This window comes from Oncorhynchus clarkii, unplaced genomic scaffold (assembly GCF_045791955.1).
Source record: "Oncorhynchus clarkii lewisi isolate Uvic-CL-2024 unplaced genomic scaffold, UVic_Ocla_1.0 unplaced_contig_7230_pilon_pilon, whole genome shotgun sequence".
In the NCBI taxonomy this organism is placed as follows: Eukaryota; Metazoa; Chordata; class Actinopteri; order Salmoniformes; family Salmonidae; genus Oncorhynchus; species Oncorhynchus clarkii.
In genome coordinates, this window is record NW_027258924.1 from 5,695 (window position 1) to 19,031 (window position 13,337).

At 42.6% G+C, this 13,337-nt stretch overlaps 1 protein-coding gene across 1 annotated transcript in view; it reads right to left on the minus strand.

Annotated features, from left to right (window-relative positions):
- Nucleotides 1-2,312: 2,312 nt before the first annotated feature.
- LOC139399202 (tumor necrosis factor receptor superfamily member EDAR-like) overlaps nt 2,313-13,337 on the minus strand; it is a gene marked incomplete at its 3' end in the record, with an annotated part of 30,775 nt that continues 19,750 nt past the window's right edge. The window contains exons 2-7 of the mRNA XM_071144712.1: nt 13,002-13,066; nt 8,414-8,536; nt 5,466-5,647; nt 4,441-4,526; nt 2,500-2,691; nt 2,313-2,387 (exon numbers count right to left, since the gene is read on the minus strand). Coding sequence (XP_071000813.1) covers nt 2,313-2,387; nt 2,500-2,691; nt 4,441-4,526; nt 5,466-5,647; nt 8,414-8,536; nt 13,002-13,066 — 723 coding nt within the window. The remainder of the gene's footprint in view (nt 2,388-2,499; nt 2,692-4,440; nt 4,527-5,465; nt 5,648-8,413; nt 8,537-13,001; nt 13,067-13,337) is intronic.

A 13,337-nucleotide genomic window follows, 5' to 3' on the forward strand; every position in this document is an offset into this window, starting at 1 on the left:
AAACATTGGTGCGGCTGGCTTCCGGGTTGGATACACGCTGTGTTAAGAAGCAGTGCGGCTTGGTTGGGTTGTGTTTCTGAGGACGCATGGCTTTCGACCTTTGTCTCTCCCGAGCCCGTACGGGAGTTGTAGCGATGAGAAAAGATAGTAACTACTAACAATTGGATACCACGAAATTGGGGAGAAAACAAGGGTAAAATTCATAAAAAATAAATAACCAGGGGAACAGAGGTCCCATTATTTTCAAATAACAGAACTGTAGTGTTCGAATGCAATGACATCAATGTTTAAAGCCTGTAAATGTCTTGCACTGCCAGCCTAGAAAGTGTATGCCTCAGAGACGTCAGACCTACACTCATAGTTCCCAGCTCTACTCAATACACACAGACATGCGTGTACACACACTTTTCCCAATACATAAACACACACATACAGTATGCTTTCACCAATACACGTAGAACATATAAACATACTGTACATTCAGTTTCGTGAATAAAACACTTTTGTTTGATTCTTAATTTGCAAGCTTAAACAGGTTGATTTCTAAACCTAAAGGACTGTATGTATAACTATTACCATACCAGAGGTAAAATGGTAGGCCTACAGTTTGTGAGACGCCAGTAGGTGTATTATTGTCAGGTAGAATGTGGTTAACATTCTAGTTAGTGAGAGGGGAAGACTGACAGCCTAGAACTAGGGCCACAGTCTAATCTAAACATTCCACCATGCTACGCTCAATCAGTGTCAAACCCACAGACACCAGGCATGACAGACAGCCACCACGGATGAGAATGCCTTTATGTTAGTTATAGACTAGACTATAGATTAAGCCTGAGGCCCCAGCCGCTACTATACATTATGTTAGTTATAGACTATAGATTAAGCCTGAGGCCCCAGCCACTACTATACATTATGTTAGTTATAGACTAGACTATAGATTAAGCCTGAGGCCCCAGCCACTACTATACATTATGTTAGTTATAGACTAGACTATAGATTAAGCCTGAGGCCCCAGCCACTACTATACATTATGTTAGTTATAGACTAGACTATAGATTAAGCCTGAGGCCCCAGCCGCTACTATACATTATGTTAGTTATAGACTATAGATTAAGCCTGAGGCCCCAGCCACTACTATACATTATGTTAGTTATAGACTAGACTATAGATTAAGCCTGAGGCCCCAGCCACTACTATACATTATGTCAGTTATAGACTATAGATTAAGCCTGAGGCTCCAGCCGCTATTATACATTATGTTAGTTATAGACTATAGATTAAGCCTGGGGCCCCAGCCGCTATTATACATTATGTTAGTTATAGACTATAGATTAAGCCTGAGGCCCCAGCCACTACTATACATTATGTTAGTTATAGACTATAGATTAAGCCTGAGGCCCCAGCCACTACTATACATTATGTTAGTTATAGACTATAGATTAAGCCTGAGGCTCCAGCCGCTACTATACATTATGTTAGTTATAGACTATAGATTAAGCCTGGGGCCCCAGCCGCTACTATACATTATGTTAGTTATAGACTATAGATTAAGCCTGAGGCTCCAGCCGCTACTATACATTATGTTAGTTATAGACTAGACTATAGATTAAGCCTGAGGCCCCAGCCACTACTATACATTATGTTAGTTATAGACTAGACTATAGATTAAGCCTGGGGCCCCAGCCGCTACTATACATTATGTTAGTTATAGACTAGACTATAGATTAAGCCTGAGGCCCCAGCCACTACTATACATTATGTTAGTTATAGACTATAGATTAAGTCTGAGGCCCCAGCCGGTACTATACATTATGTTAGTTATAGACTAGACTATAGATTAAGCCTGAGGCCCCAGCCGCTACTATACATTATGTTAGTTATAGACTATAGATTAAGCCTGAGGCCCCAGCCACTACTATACATTATGTTAGTTATAGATTAAGCCTGAGGCTCCAGCCGCTATTATACATTATGTTAGTTATAGACTATAGATTAAGCCTGAGGCCCCAGCCACTACTATACATTATGTTAGTTATAGACTATAGATTAAGCCTGAGGCCCCAGCCACTACTATACATTATGTTAGTTATAGATTAAGCCTGAGGCTCCAGCCGCTATTATACATTATGTTAGTTATAGACTATAGATTAAGCCTGAGGCCCCAGCCACTACTATACATTATGTTAGTTATAGACTAGACTGCAGATTAAGCCTGAGGCCCCAGCCACTACTATACATTATGTTAGTTGACTGTCGTGTGGTTTTCTCTTCCCTGAGGTATCATTTTGTAAAGCTGTGTTGTAGTGTCTCACCTGGAACATCTTTCTTGTCCTCCTGTTTGTTGGTCTGAGCCTCCACAGCCTTCACCACCTGACCTGAGCAGCACGCTGCACACGGAGAGAGAGAACGTTTAGTAACTGTGCACACTGATGTCCCATTTAACACAGGGAGGGAACCCAACTGAAACTGTGTGTGTATGTGAGTGTGTGTGATTGTTACCCTGTCCGCTGGGCTTGGCTTTGAGGATGTAGAACATGATAATGAGGACGATGGCGATGGCCATGATAAAGATGGTTGACATGGCAATGATGAGAGCGGTTGCTAGGTGACCCTGTCCTGTGGCGTCTTTGTGAGGGTGAGGGAACATGGTAGTACTGCTGGTTGAGACACTGGGGACTTTGGTAAGCATGCCTGGAACACACAGATACTACACAGTTACTACACAGATACTACACAGCTAATTAATGTCCCTCATGATGTCTTACCCCTCAGGGGTGTGTGCTTAGTCCCCTCCTGTACTCCCTGTTCACCCAAGTTTACCGAAAACACAACGATGGTAGGCCTGATCACTAGCTAGCTAACATTAGCGTTAGCCACCTAGTCATCTAGCTAACTTTAGCTACAACAAATTGGAATTTGTAACATATCATACATTTAGCAAATTCGTAACATATTGTATGTTTAGCAAATTGGTAACATCATATGAATTGTAATTCGTAAACATATCATGATGGACTTCCACAAATTAACACAAACTATATGAGACGTAACATATCATACTAAATGGAGTGTCTCGGATTTACGTACAGAATAATACAAAATGCTCTGAGACCAGGTTGTTCCTACAGTGAGACATCAGAATAGACCAAGGCTTTCAACCCTACAGACAGACATCAGAATAGACCAAGGCTTTCAACCCTACAGACAGACATCAGAATAGACCAAGGCTTTCAACCCTACAGACAGACATCAGAATAGACCAAGGCTTTCAACCCTACAGACAGACGTCAGAATAGACCAAGGCTTTCAACCCTACAGACAGACATCAGACAGACATCAGAATAGACCAAGGCTTTCAACCCTACAGACAGACGTCATCTCCTCTAAAGCTTTTGTACATCTTTATGCTGCTTCAGACTTTATTTATTCACTGATCAGATCAGACTGACGAGGTCTATCATTGCATGAGACTGCTGCAGTTATATTAGACAAACCTGGGTTCAAAGTTTAAACCCAGTCTGTTACAGTAGATGGTGCTAAACAGAGGCTAGACAGAGGTGGTATAGATATGTATAGATGCATATAGCCTGGAGAGATGGTATGACAGGCTGCTGTTGAAGAGAAGACCCAGTGCATGTGGAAACATGTTAATCATCTTTTTCATGCCCTCCAAACTTTTTAATTATCCCACCGCGCCATGCTGGGAGCTAGCTGGGCTCAGCGGTAACACACACACACAAACACACACGCACGCACACTGAGCTGGAAGCCGGAGTAATTGACAGATTACTTGGCGAGTGCTAGCCTGTCTTGACCCTGAGCTAGTAACTCTATGCTTCAACTACATATTTCAAGACTTCATTTAAAACAGTTAATTAAAATGTACCCTCACACGTCCCCTCCCTCCCTCTCTTCCTCCCTAACTCACTCCCTGCCTGGAAGAAAGAATTAGACACTTGTTAAAACGTTTGTGTTTGTTGGTATACACTCATCTGTCCTCCTCCCTCCTTCCCTCTCTCTCTCCCATCCTCCTCATAGCAGCTTCCAATCTGTTTGAGTGTTTGAGGTTTTCATATTTCACAACACAGTCATTCAAATTACACATATATATATTAATTTCCGGTCAAAACAATGTGCCAGTGAGTGTTGGTTTGAGCGACGGACACAAAAACAATTCCTGGGTTTGAGCATTACCATGAGGAAACAGTTCCAGACGCTGGCGAATTAACATCATGCTGCCTCGCCCTGTCTGTCTGTCTGTCTGTCTGTCTGTCTGTCCCGTCCCGTCCCGTCCCGTCCGTCCGTCTGTCTGTGTTCATTAACTGGTCACAGCCCTCACTCGCCTGACCTTACAGTGATCGCTCTCCGTCCCTCTCTGACTGTGATTCTGTGAAACAGTGTGTTTGTGTTGTAGAAGTAGTCAAGTATAGTAGAACGTACACTCTTTAGTGTTGCGCGGTGCGTTCTGACACGAGTGACAGACCATCCCATACAGGTTCCTGGGCCGGTTCTCCTGGATGTAATACCTGACAGAAAGGAAACACAGAGAGAACCTTTAGAGAACAATACTGATACAGTACCTAGTATTGTCTTCTTATATACAGAGATGTTAGATATATTGTGTATATGTACGTATTTGACAGGAGAAGTGTCACAATAACAGCTGAGGTGAAAAGGCTGAACTGACTGCTGTATTGATGCCCAGAGGGGAAGGAGTGATACTGTATACCATTAGGTTAGATAAGGTATTATATAGCCCTGAGCTGTGACAGAGGACGAGAGGGGAAGCTGCTTCAGAGCGTGGCGTCCTCTAGGCCTCTAGGGCAGAGAGGCTATCATTAATCAGAGATGACTATTAAACCCAATTCAATCAAACACCAACACCCAATCTCCAGGTTAGAGCACCGACAAAAGCATTAAACGTGAGATTAATAAAACCTAGAGGAATTTGGTGAGTATTTTGATTCCATCACAGCAGCAGTCAGACAGTGTTCAGTATTCCTGCCCCCAATACAGTACAGCTGAAAGAGAGTATCTATTAAAGCAGCCAGTAATGTTATGCTAAAACACTCCAGTCTGTATATTGACTTTAAACTCAATTGAAACCAGAGAATGCCTTTGAGGTGGTCCAGCCACTGAATGATATCATATGGTGGAAAGGGAGGAAAGGGGTAGAGAGAGAAGGAGAGAGAGAGAGGGAGAGAGATCAGACCTTTAAATCAGTCCTGTAACAGTTTATATCTTCTCCTGCCTCCATGTTGGTGGGTGACCAGATGGCAGCTGGGTAATTGAGGCTGGTAGCGTGGCCAATGGAGGGTTAGCCTAGGCTGTGTTTGTGATATGGGAGTTGTGCGGGAGAAATGTCCTATGGGGTGGTCCTGTCTTATCAATGACACTCTGATAGTGAGAGTGTGTAGGCTTGTGTGTATATGTGTATATGTATGTGTCTGTATGTGTGTACATACCCGGGTAAGCAGGGTCCACAGTCTGCGTCACTGTCTGGTGTCCCAGATGTGAGTACTGTAGCGCGGTACAGACCTTCACAGTCCTTATGTCTCCTGCAGATCTCATACTTCCCCTTTGAGTACTTCCCCGCAGGACAAGACACACACACAAAGTTCTCATCCTTAGTCCCATAGCCACAGTTCTGCAACAAAACACACATAAACAATGTTAGACATGTGTTATGCATGTGTTGTGCTCACATACACATACACATATACACACACACACACATACCCTGCACTTGAAATGAGTGGTGCTGTTCATAGACCTGTGTGTTAGTGTATATACTAATGCTGCCTTCTGTGTTCTGCTGAGCCCAGCCTAGATCTGACAGTCTGAGTCTGAGACTAAAGATGTGAAATGTGATCGCTAACAAGAACAGGAGTCATTCTGAACGGATCTTTGTGTAGTTTGTCTACAGATGTAGGATCTTCATTTGATCACCCTGTTGTAGGATCATTTGCAATTCAGGAAATGTAAAATGTATAGTGTATTTAAGTTTTAAAAAGGTTTATGAAAGTTTGTAATTTCCACGAATGATGCATCAACCACCACAAAAATGGCTCAAGTTAAGATCCTACATCTGTAGTGTGTGTGTGTGTGTGTGTGTGTGTGTGTGTGTGTGTGTGTGTGTGTGTGTGTGTGTGTGTGTGTGTGTGTGTGTGTGTGTGTGTGTGTGTGTGTGTGTGTGTGTGTGTGTGTGTGTGTGTGTGTGTGTGTGCATGCGCATGCGTGCAGCCTAGTAGATGTGGGGAGGGAGTGGAAATGTAAGTTCTAGTATAGAATGAGGATATTCTAGACTGATGCACTACTCTCAGGGGGGAAGGGGGGAAATCTGTGACAACAACCAATACTCTACAGTCTGACAGACAGGCAGGTAGGTGTCTGACGTATCTTTATTAAAACTGTTAACGCCAGGATGCTGCCTGTCCTACAGACTACATAAACACTATATTCACTTCAACTTCCTACTTTATTGGCTTGTCCAATATAGCCACTGTGACATGTGATAAAAAATGGATTAAATTATCAGTAGGATTCTGTCAGGATGAATCAACCCAGTGTCAGATCTCCTGGCTGACTTTACTTCTGTTGGTTCATATAAACCTTCTCCAGACGCTCCAGATCAAATTGATTTCCAGTCTCCATAGTTGTGGTAAACCAGTGTGTATCACTGCAGTAAAATGATCTGCTCTATCAGATCACAGCAGATCTGTGTGGGAGTTGAAAGAGTCCTGTTTGGTGTGTGTGTGTGTGTGTGTGTGTGTGTGTGTGTGTGTGTGTGTGTGTGTGTTTGGGGGGGGGATTCTCAGGTGGGTGTAGATTATCCCAGTGATTATAAGGAGACAGAGGGAAAGCACAGGGCAAGATTACAGACTAACGACTACTACTGATCACAGATGAGAGATGGGAACAGAGCTGAATGCCTGGTTGGTTATGATGTTGATGCTCTGTTTGATAAGTCCTTACATAAATAGACAATCATGAGCAATGATAGGCTTACTTGTCAAGGTTACATTATAGTCATTTTCTGTAATTAGATAGGAGAGTTGAATAACTATCACTTAACCTTAGAAGGTTAATGAACAACAGACTATTCAAACAGTTAGACATGTGTTAGGATTGTTGTTTAGATTAAGAGGAAAAGGCGTGCAACTGTTGGAGTTGTTCTGTGTAGTTGTGTGAAGTAGTCTATAGGTGTGTGTGTGTGTGTGTGTACGTGTGTGTATGAGGTGTGTATGAGGTGTGTCTCATCCTTATTAAGGCCCAGTGAGCTGCTGCCTGCTGTGCTTTTTGGTTTGACCGGGGCACTGATGAATCATGGTTACTGACAGACTACTGTACCATTCCTACCCACGGGGCTTCAATATTTGGAAAAAAATCTAAATGGTGTGACAAACTGTGAAAATTGTTCATTCCCCTTTATGAATCTGAACAGGCTTACAGTACTGGGATTTAGGTGGTAACTCTCTCTGAGCTGGGAGGTGTACAGATGTAGGCTCTTAATTTGATAACTCTTTTGTTGCGGAGAATGCAAACTTGGAAATGCATACTTTTAATGTATGCATGTATGTATTTGAGTTTTAAAAAGGCTTCTAAAGTTTCTAATTTCCGATTTGCCCTAATGAAAAATGTATCAACCCCTACAAAAATGTTTTCCTGCTGTAGAAAATTGGCTCAAATTAAGATCATACATATGTACCTGTGTGTATATCAGTGAGTCAAGTAAACTACCTGGGTGGTCTGAGCAGACAGGCAGACTAGAGAGTATTGTCACACCCTGCTCTGTTTCACCTGCCTTTGTGATTGTCTCCACCCCCTCCAGGTGTCGCCCATCTTCCCCATTATCCCCTGTGTAGTTATACCTGGGTTCTCTGTTTGTCTGTTGCCAGTTTGTCTTGTTTGTCAGGTCAACCAGCGTTTTTGTGTCAGCTCCTGCTTTTCCCCAGTCTCTGTTTTCTCGTCCTCCTGGTTTTTGACCCTTGCCTGTCCTGACCCTTTACCCACCAGCCTGACCACTCTGCCTGCCCCTGATCCTGTACCCACCAGCCTGACCACTCTGCCTGCCCCTAACCCTGAGCCTGCCTGCCGTCCTGTACCTTTACCCCACCTCTGGATTACCGACCTCTGCTTGACCAGACCCTGACCCTGAGCCTGCCTGCCGTCCTGTACCTTTACCCCACCTCTGGATTACCGACCTCTGCTTGACCAGACCCTGACCCTGAGCCTGCCTGCCGTTCTGTACCTTTGCCCCTGTTGCTGTAATAAACATTGTTACTTCGACACATTCTGTATCTGGGTCTTACCTTGATACCTGATAAGTATGGCTGGGAGGTAGGTAACAGGGGTCAGGGTTTACACGATATGGACACTCAAGTTATTTCACCACAGGGAAAGTGTGTCTCACCATGTGGGGCTCCTGTCCAGGCTGGCATGGAGGGCAGGGCCGGCAGCTACTGAAGGTCTGGTTGTAGAATTCAAACTCTCCACAACTACTGTACTCTGACCTGAGACAGGGAGGACAGGACACCTGAGATAGAGAGAGGGGGGAGAGTTCAAATATAAAAGCGTGCAAAGAGTCAAACTTAAATGTATTTTTTATTCAGGTTGTTGGTTATACGGTAGTCCTTTCCACTCACAGCCCCTGTCATATGCAGTCATATGCAGGTTGAAAATTTAATATCTGTCATTGATAAATTCCTACATTGGAACGCATCTGCTGTACAGTAACATTTTATACATGACGTCAGAGCTCAGGGTTCTCCACTTCACAGCGCTGTATGGGTTTTGACTGACAGCCATTATAAACTTGAGCACCGTGCTCGACAAGAAGATGCACCCATCCCTCCCGCTAATTTGGCTGCTTTTGCACATGTCACGCCCTGACCTTAGAGAGCCTGTTTATTTCTCTATTTGGTGAGGTCAGGGTGTGATTTGGGTGGTCATTCTAGTTTTCTATTTCTTTGTTGGCCGGGTAGGGTTCCCAATCAGAGGCAGCTATCTATCGTTGTCTCTGATTGGGAATCATACTTAGGCAGTCTGTTTTCCACCTGAGTTTGTGGGATCTTGTTTTTGCACAGTAGCTGTCTAGCCCTGCAGAACGTTATGTTCGTTTATATGTTGTTGTTTCGTCGGTGTTTCATTATTAAATTATTATGAACACTTTCCACGCTGCGCTTTGGTCTCACTCTCTCAACCACGGACGGAACAGCACATTTATTGTCGTCTCAGTGAGGGAAATGCTGTCAATTGAGAGGAGTCACTGTCACTGTGAGATGTTGAGGATTATAATAAACACTGCGTTGATGTCATACAAGCAAACCACAAACCCATGAGTCCAAATGTGCACTTCATGTCAAACTCATGTCATTTACAGTATCAATTTATAGGATTTCTATAAGTGATCCACAGTTACCAGGATGACAGGTGTTATTCCCTGGGTTGTCCTGAACAGAATAAGGCTGTTTGTCATATTGTGAAGACAACTAATCGCAGGACACACATCAGAATGCACTCATGACTCCATTCTATGCGCACCACAATTACAATCTGTTTATCTGAAGTGCCTTTTGAAAGCCTAACCCTGTAAGATCATATTTTGTGCTTGCTTCAGTTCCTCAACGGCACAGCTAGGAGAGCTCAAAAAAGCACCTTATAGTTGAAGGCTCTTTCCTTAAGTCATAAAAGTGTGTTGAAATGATTTAGGAACTGTGCAGTTTGGAGAGATGTGTTGCCACTTGGAGACACCAGTTTGACCTCTCACTCAAACCCTTGTTTTTTTCTTATTTTGCACCAAATTTCAATGAATATTTTTATGTTATTGAATTTATCCAAAGTGTTTACAGATTTCGTTATTGAAAAATGCTGTGAAAAACACAGTCAATGTAAAATGCACATAAAATCAACAGTGTAATGTTTGGATTCAGTCTTGTGTCAGGTGAACTGTTGTGTCCTCAACTTTGGTCTGATAATTTCCCCATAATCTCAAGTTTTGAGATTTTATATATAAACTATATGCTTTTTATAGTTCAACATTTCAAATCCGCCCTATCCATATAGGCCCATTTCTACGAGTGTAAGGGGTTAGGATGAATCTTTTTGTTCTGCTTCAACTCACTACAGGATTCTTCAGTATATAGCCTTTAAGCTTGTAGACTTTAACTTCAGCTTTCAATAACTAAAATGAAAATCATTGAGACTATATTAATCTCCCCGGGAACCTTTCAGAGACCAATCAAGCCATTGTCCTTAATGTAGCCCTAAATCTGTCAGCCAGTGAGAGAATGTTACATCACTATCTCTCCCACCATCCAACCCACACAATAACATACTAACCAAACCGCAAACGCTGGGTGTCAGAGTGAACTTAGGGACTGACCATAGTTGTTTAAATGTGCATATAATTGATTTATCGAGTGGCTGAAGTGTGTGTGTTTGGCATTTGTCCGTGCACCGTAAAGGAAAACTGTAATTTATACGGTAATTGGGAGTATTATCAACAATAAAATACTGTGAAACATTTTACTGCAGCATACATTAAATTATGGTGCATTTTGGGAAGATTTTGTGGGCAGGAGAATAATTGCTGTATTCCAAATGGTACTGTAATTCCATCCCACAGAATACAGTCCGTACCATCTTTTTGGAGCCAAAAACCTTTTGACCACTAGTGGGTGCTTGGTCTTGTTGTTTCTGGCTCATTAACATATCTTGAGGCATGCCTTGTAAAAGGCTATATTTGTTGCAGGTCAGCATTTTTCGTCATGAATCTTGCTCTGGAGGCAGCTCTACAGAGTGGTCACTAGCTGGCATAGCCACAAAGTCTTAAAATCTGATTTTAAAACTAACCCTAACCTTAACCACACTGCTAACCCAAATGCCTAATCGTAACCTTAAATTAAGACCAAACAGCACATTTTTGCTTATATGAATTTTTACAATATAATGGTATATCGCTCCTAAAAGACTCATGACAATAAATGTCAACCTGCACCCGTTAGTGAGCTGCACCGATTTAACTGGTATGTAGAAGTAGTGCCCCATCTATTTAAAATAGATAAGGGACAGATTGGAGCGGTAGCAAGTCTTAAACTGTTAATGGTTAAGTATTATGCCATGTCCTTTTGGTCTGTTTGCCCTGTGGTCCCTGCCACTTCGGAAGCCGTTGTTAGGCCTCTAGAAATGGAAGTGATATAAAACACCACATATGAATTGATATGCTGTGATGTGGAAACACATGACCTAGCAGCCAACCTGCTTGCACCAATCCCATGTAATTATAGTCAAATACAAACCCCAATCCCCTCAATCATGGCTGTGGGAAGATGTTTTGGGTTGGGGGGTGCTGTAGCATTTACGTTTTACAGTACAATAGAGTCAATTTTACTCTATTGTACCATGTGTCATTGCTTTGATACTGTATTTAAATTACAATAGGTGTACTGTAACATTATATACAGTAACTTACTTACCATTAGCTACCTGCCTGCCTGGCTCTTTGTGTGTGTGTGTGTGTGTGTGTGTGTGTGTGTGTGTGTGTGTGTGTGTGTGTGTGTGTGTGTGTGTGTGTGTGTGTGTGTGTGTGTGTGTGTGTGTGTTCCATTGGCTGTTCTGCTCACAGATTTGCTGTCCAGATCCATCCATCAGAACCCACAAATAAAACAGCACACACTCAGCTCTCCCCAGCTCACGGTCAAGAATGTAATTTTCTAAACACAACAACAAGTTACACACTGCTGTTCAAACACACGGAGACTGAAATGAAACCAGTTACTGTTTGCAGTGGTGGAAAAAGTACCCAATTGTCATACTTGAGTAAAAGTAAAGATACCTTAATAGAAAATGACTCAAGTAAATTGAAAGTCACCCAGTAAAATACTACTTGAGTCTTAAAGTATTTGGTTTTAAATATAGAGTAAGTATCAAAAGTGAATGTAATTGCTAAAATATAGTTAAGAATCAAAAGTAAAAGTATAAATCATTTAAAATTACTTATGTTAAGCAAACCAGACGAAACCATTTTCTTTATTAACAGATAGCCAGTGACACACTCCAAAATTCAAACATCATTTACAAACGAAGCATGAGTGTCTAATGAGTCCGCCAGATCAGAGGCATGACCAGGGAAGTTCTCTTGATAAGTGTGTGAATTTGACCATTTTCCTGTCCTGCTAAGCATTCAAAATGTAACTAGCAGTTTTGGATGTCAGGGAAATGTGTGGAGTAAAAAGTAATTATTTAATTTAGGATTGTAGTGAAGTAAAACTAGAAGTTAAAGGAATGTAGTGAAGTAAAAAATCTACATATTTTTACTCAAGTACTTTACACCACTGACAAACTCTATAACAACAAACACAAGACAGACTGAGCAGCAGCTGGGGAGCTGGAGAGAACTGAGACATCTGACAGGAAGACGTGAGTCTGAGGCTGTGTATGGAGGAGGGGGGAGGAGGAAGGAGGATGTGAGGAGATGGGAGGATGAGGTGTGAGGAAGAGGTTGAAAGAAGAGAAGATAGGAGGATGAGGCAGAAGGAGGAAGAGATGAGATGGGATGAGGAAGAGGTCTCTCTCTCTCTCTCTCTAATCCAGCCCTCCAGGAGTGGCTTTAGTGGGGATCATTAAATGAGCTCTGAGGGAAGTTAAACTCCTGGGAATACAGCCAACACACACACACAGCCAACAGGTTTCAACATCAGAGGAAGAGAGGAGAGATTCAGGAGAGATTCAGGCCCAGATTAGAACTGCTCTCTTAGAGCTCCACGGAGGAACCTGTGATGTTTCACAACCTCTGGCAAAGACCTGCTAAAGTCTGGTAAAGTACCTCTGCCAGTGTTATGTCTGTAGGAGTGTGTGTGTGTGTTCAGTGTGTGTGTGTTCACGCACGCGTCTGTGTATCTGTTACACTGTTTCATTGCTGAAGATGGGTGAGGATGAGAAGAGGAGGGAAAGGAGATGGAGGAGAGAAAGAGGAGTAATGTAATTTGAAAGATACTCACCAACAACAAACAGAGGAAGAGGGACTCTATGTGACTTCCTTTCTGAAACATCTTCTCACCTTCCCCTGAGAGAGAGAGAGAGAGAGAGAGAGAGAGAGAGAGAGAGAGAGAGAGAGAGAGAGAGAGAGAGAGAGAGAGAGAGAGAGAGAGAGAGAGAGAGAGAGAGAGAGAGAGAGAGAGAGAGAGAGAGAGAGAGAGAGAGAGAGAGAGAGAGAGAGAGAGAGAGAGAGAGAGAGGGTCAGAAATACATACACTCATGACAGCAGTGTCACCTCTGCTGTTTTTGTGGTAAGTCTTCCACTGCTTAAGAAAGCCGTCACTCCTCATAAACATTTG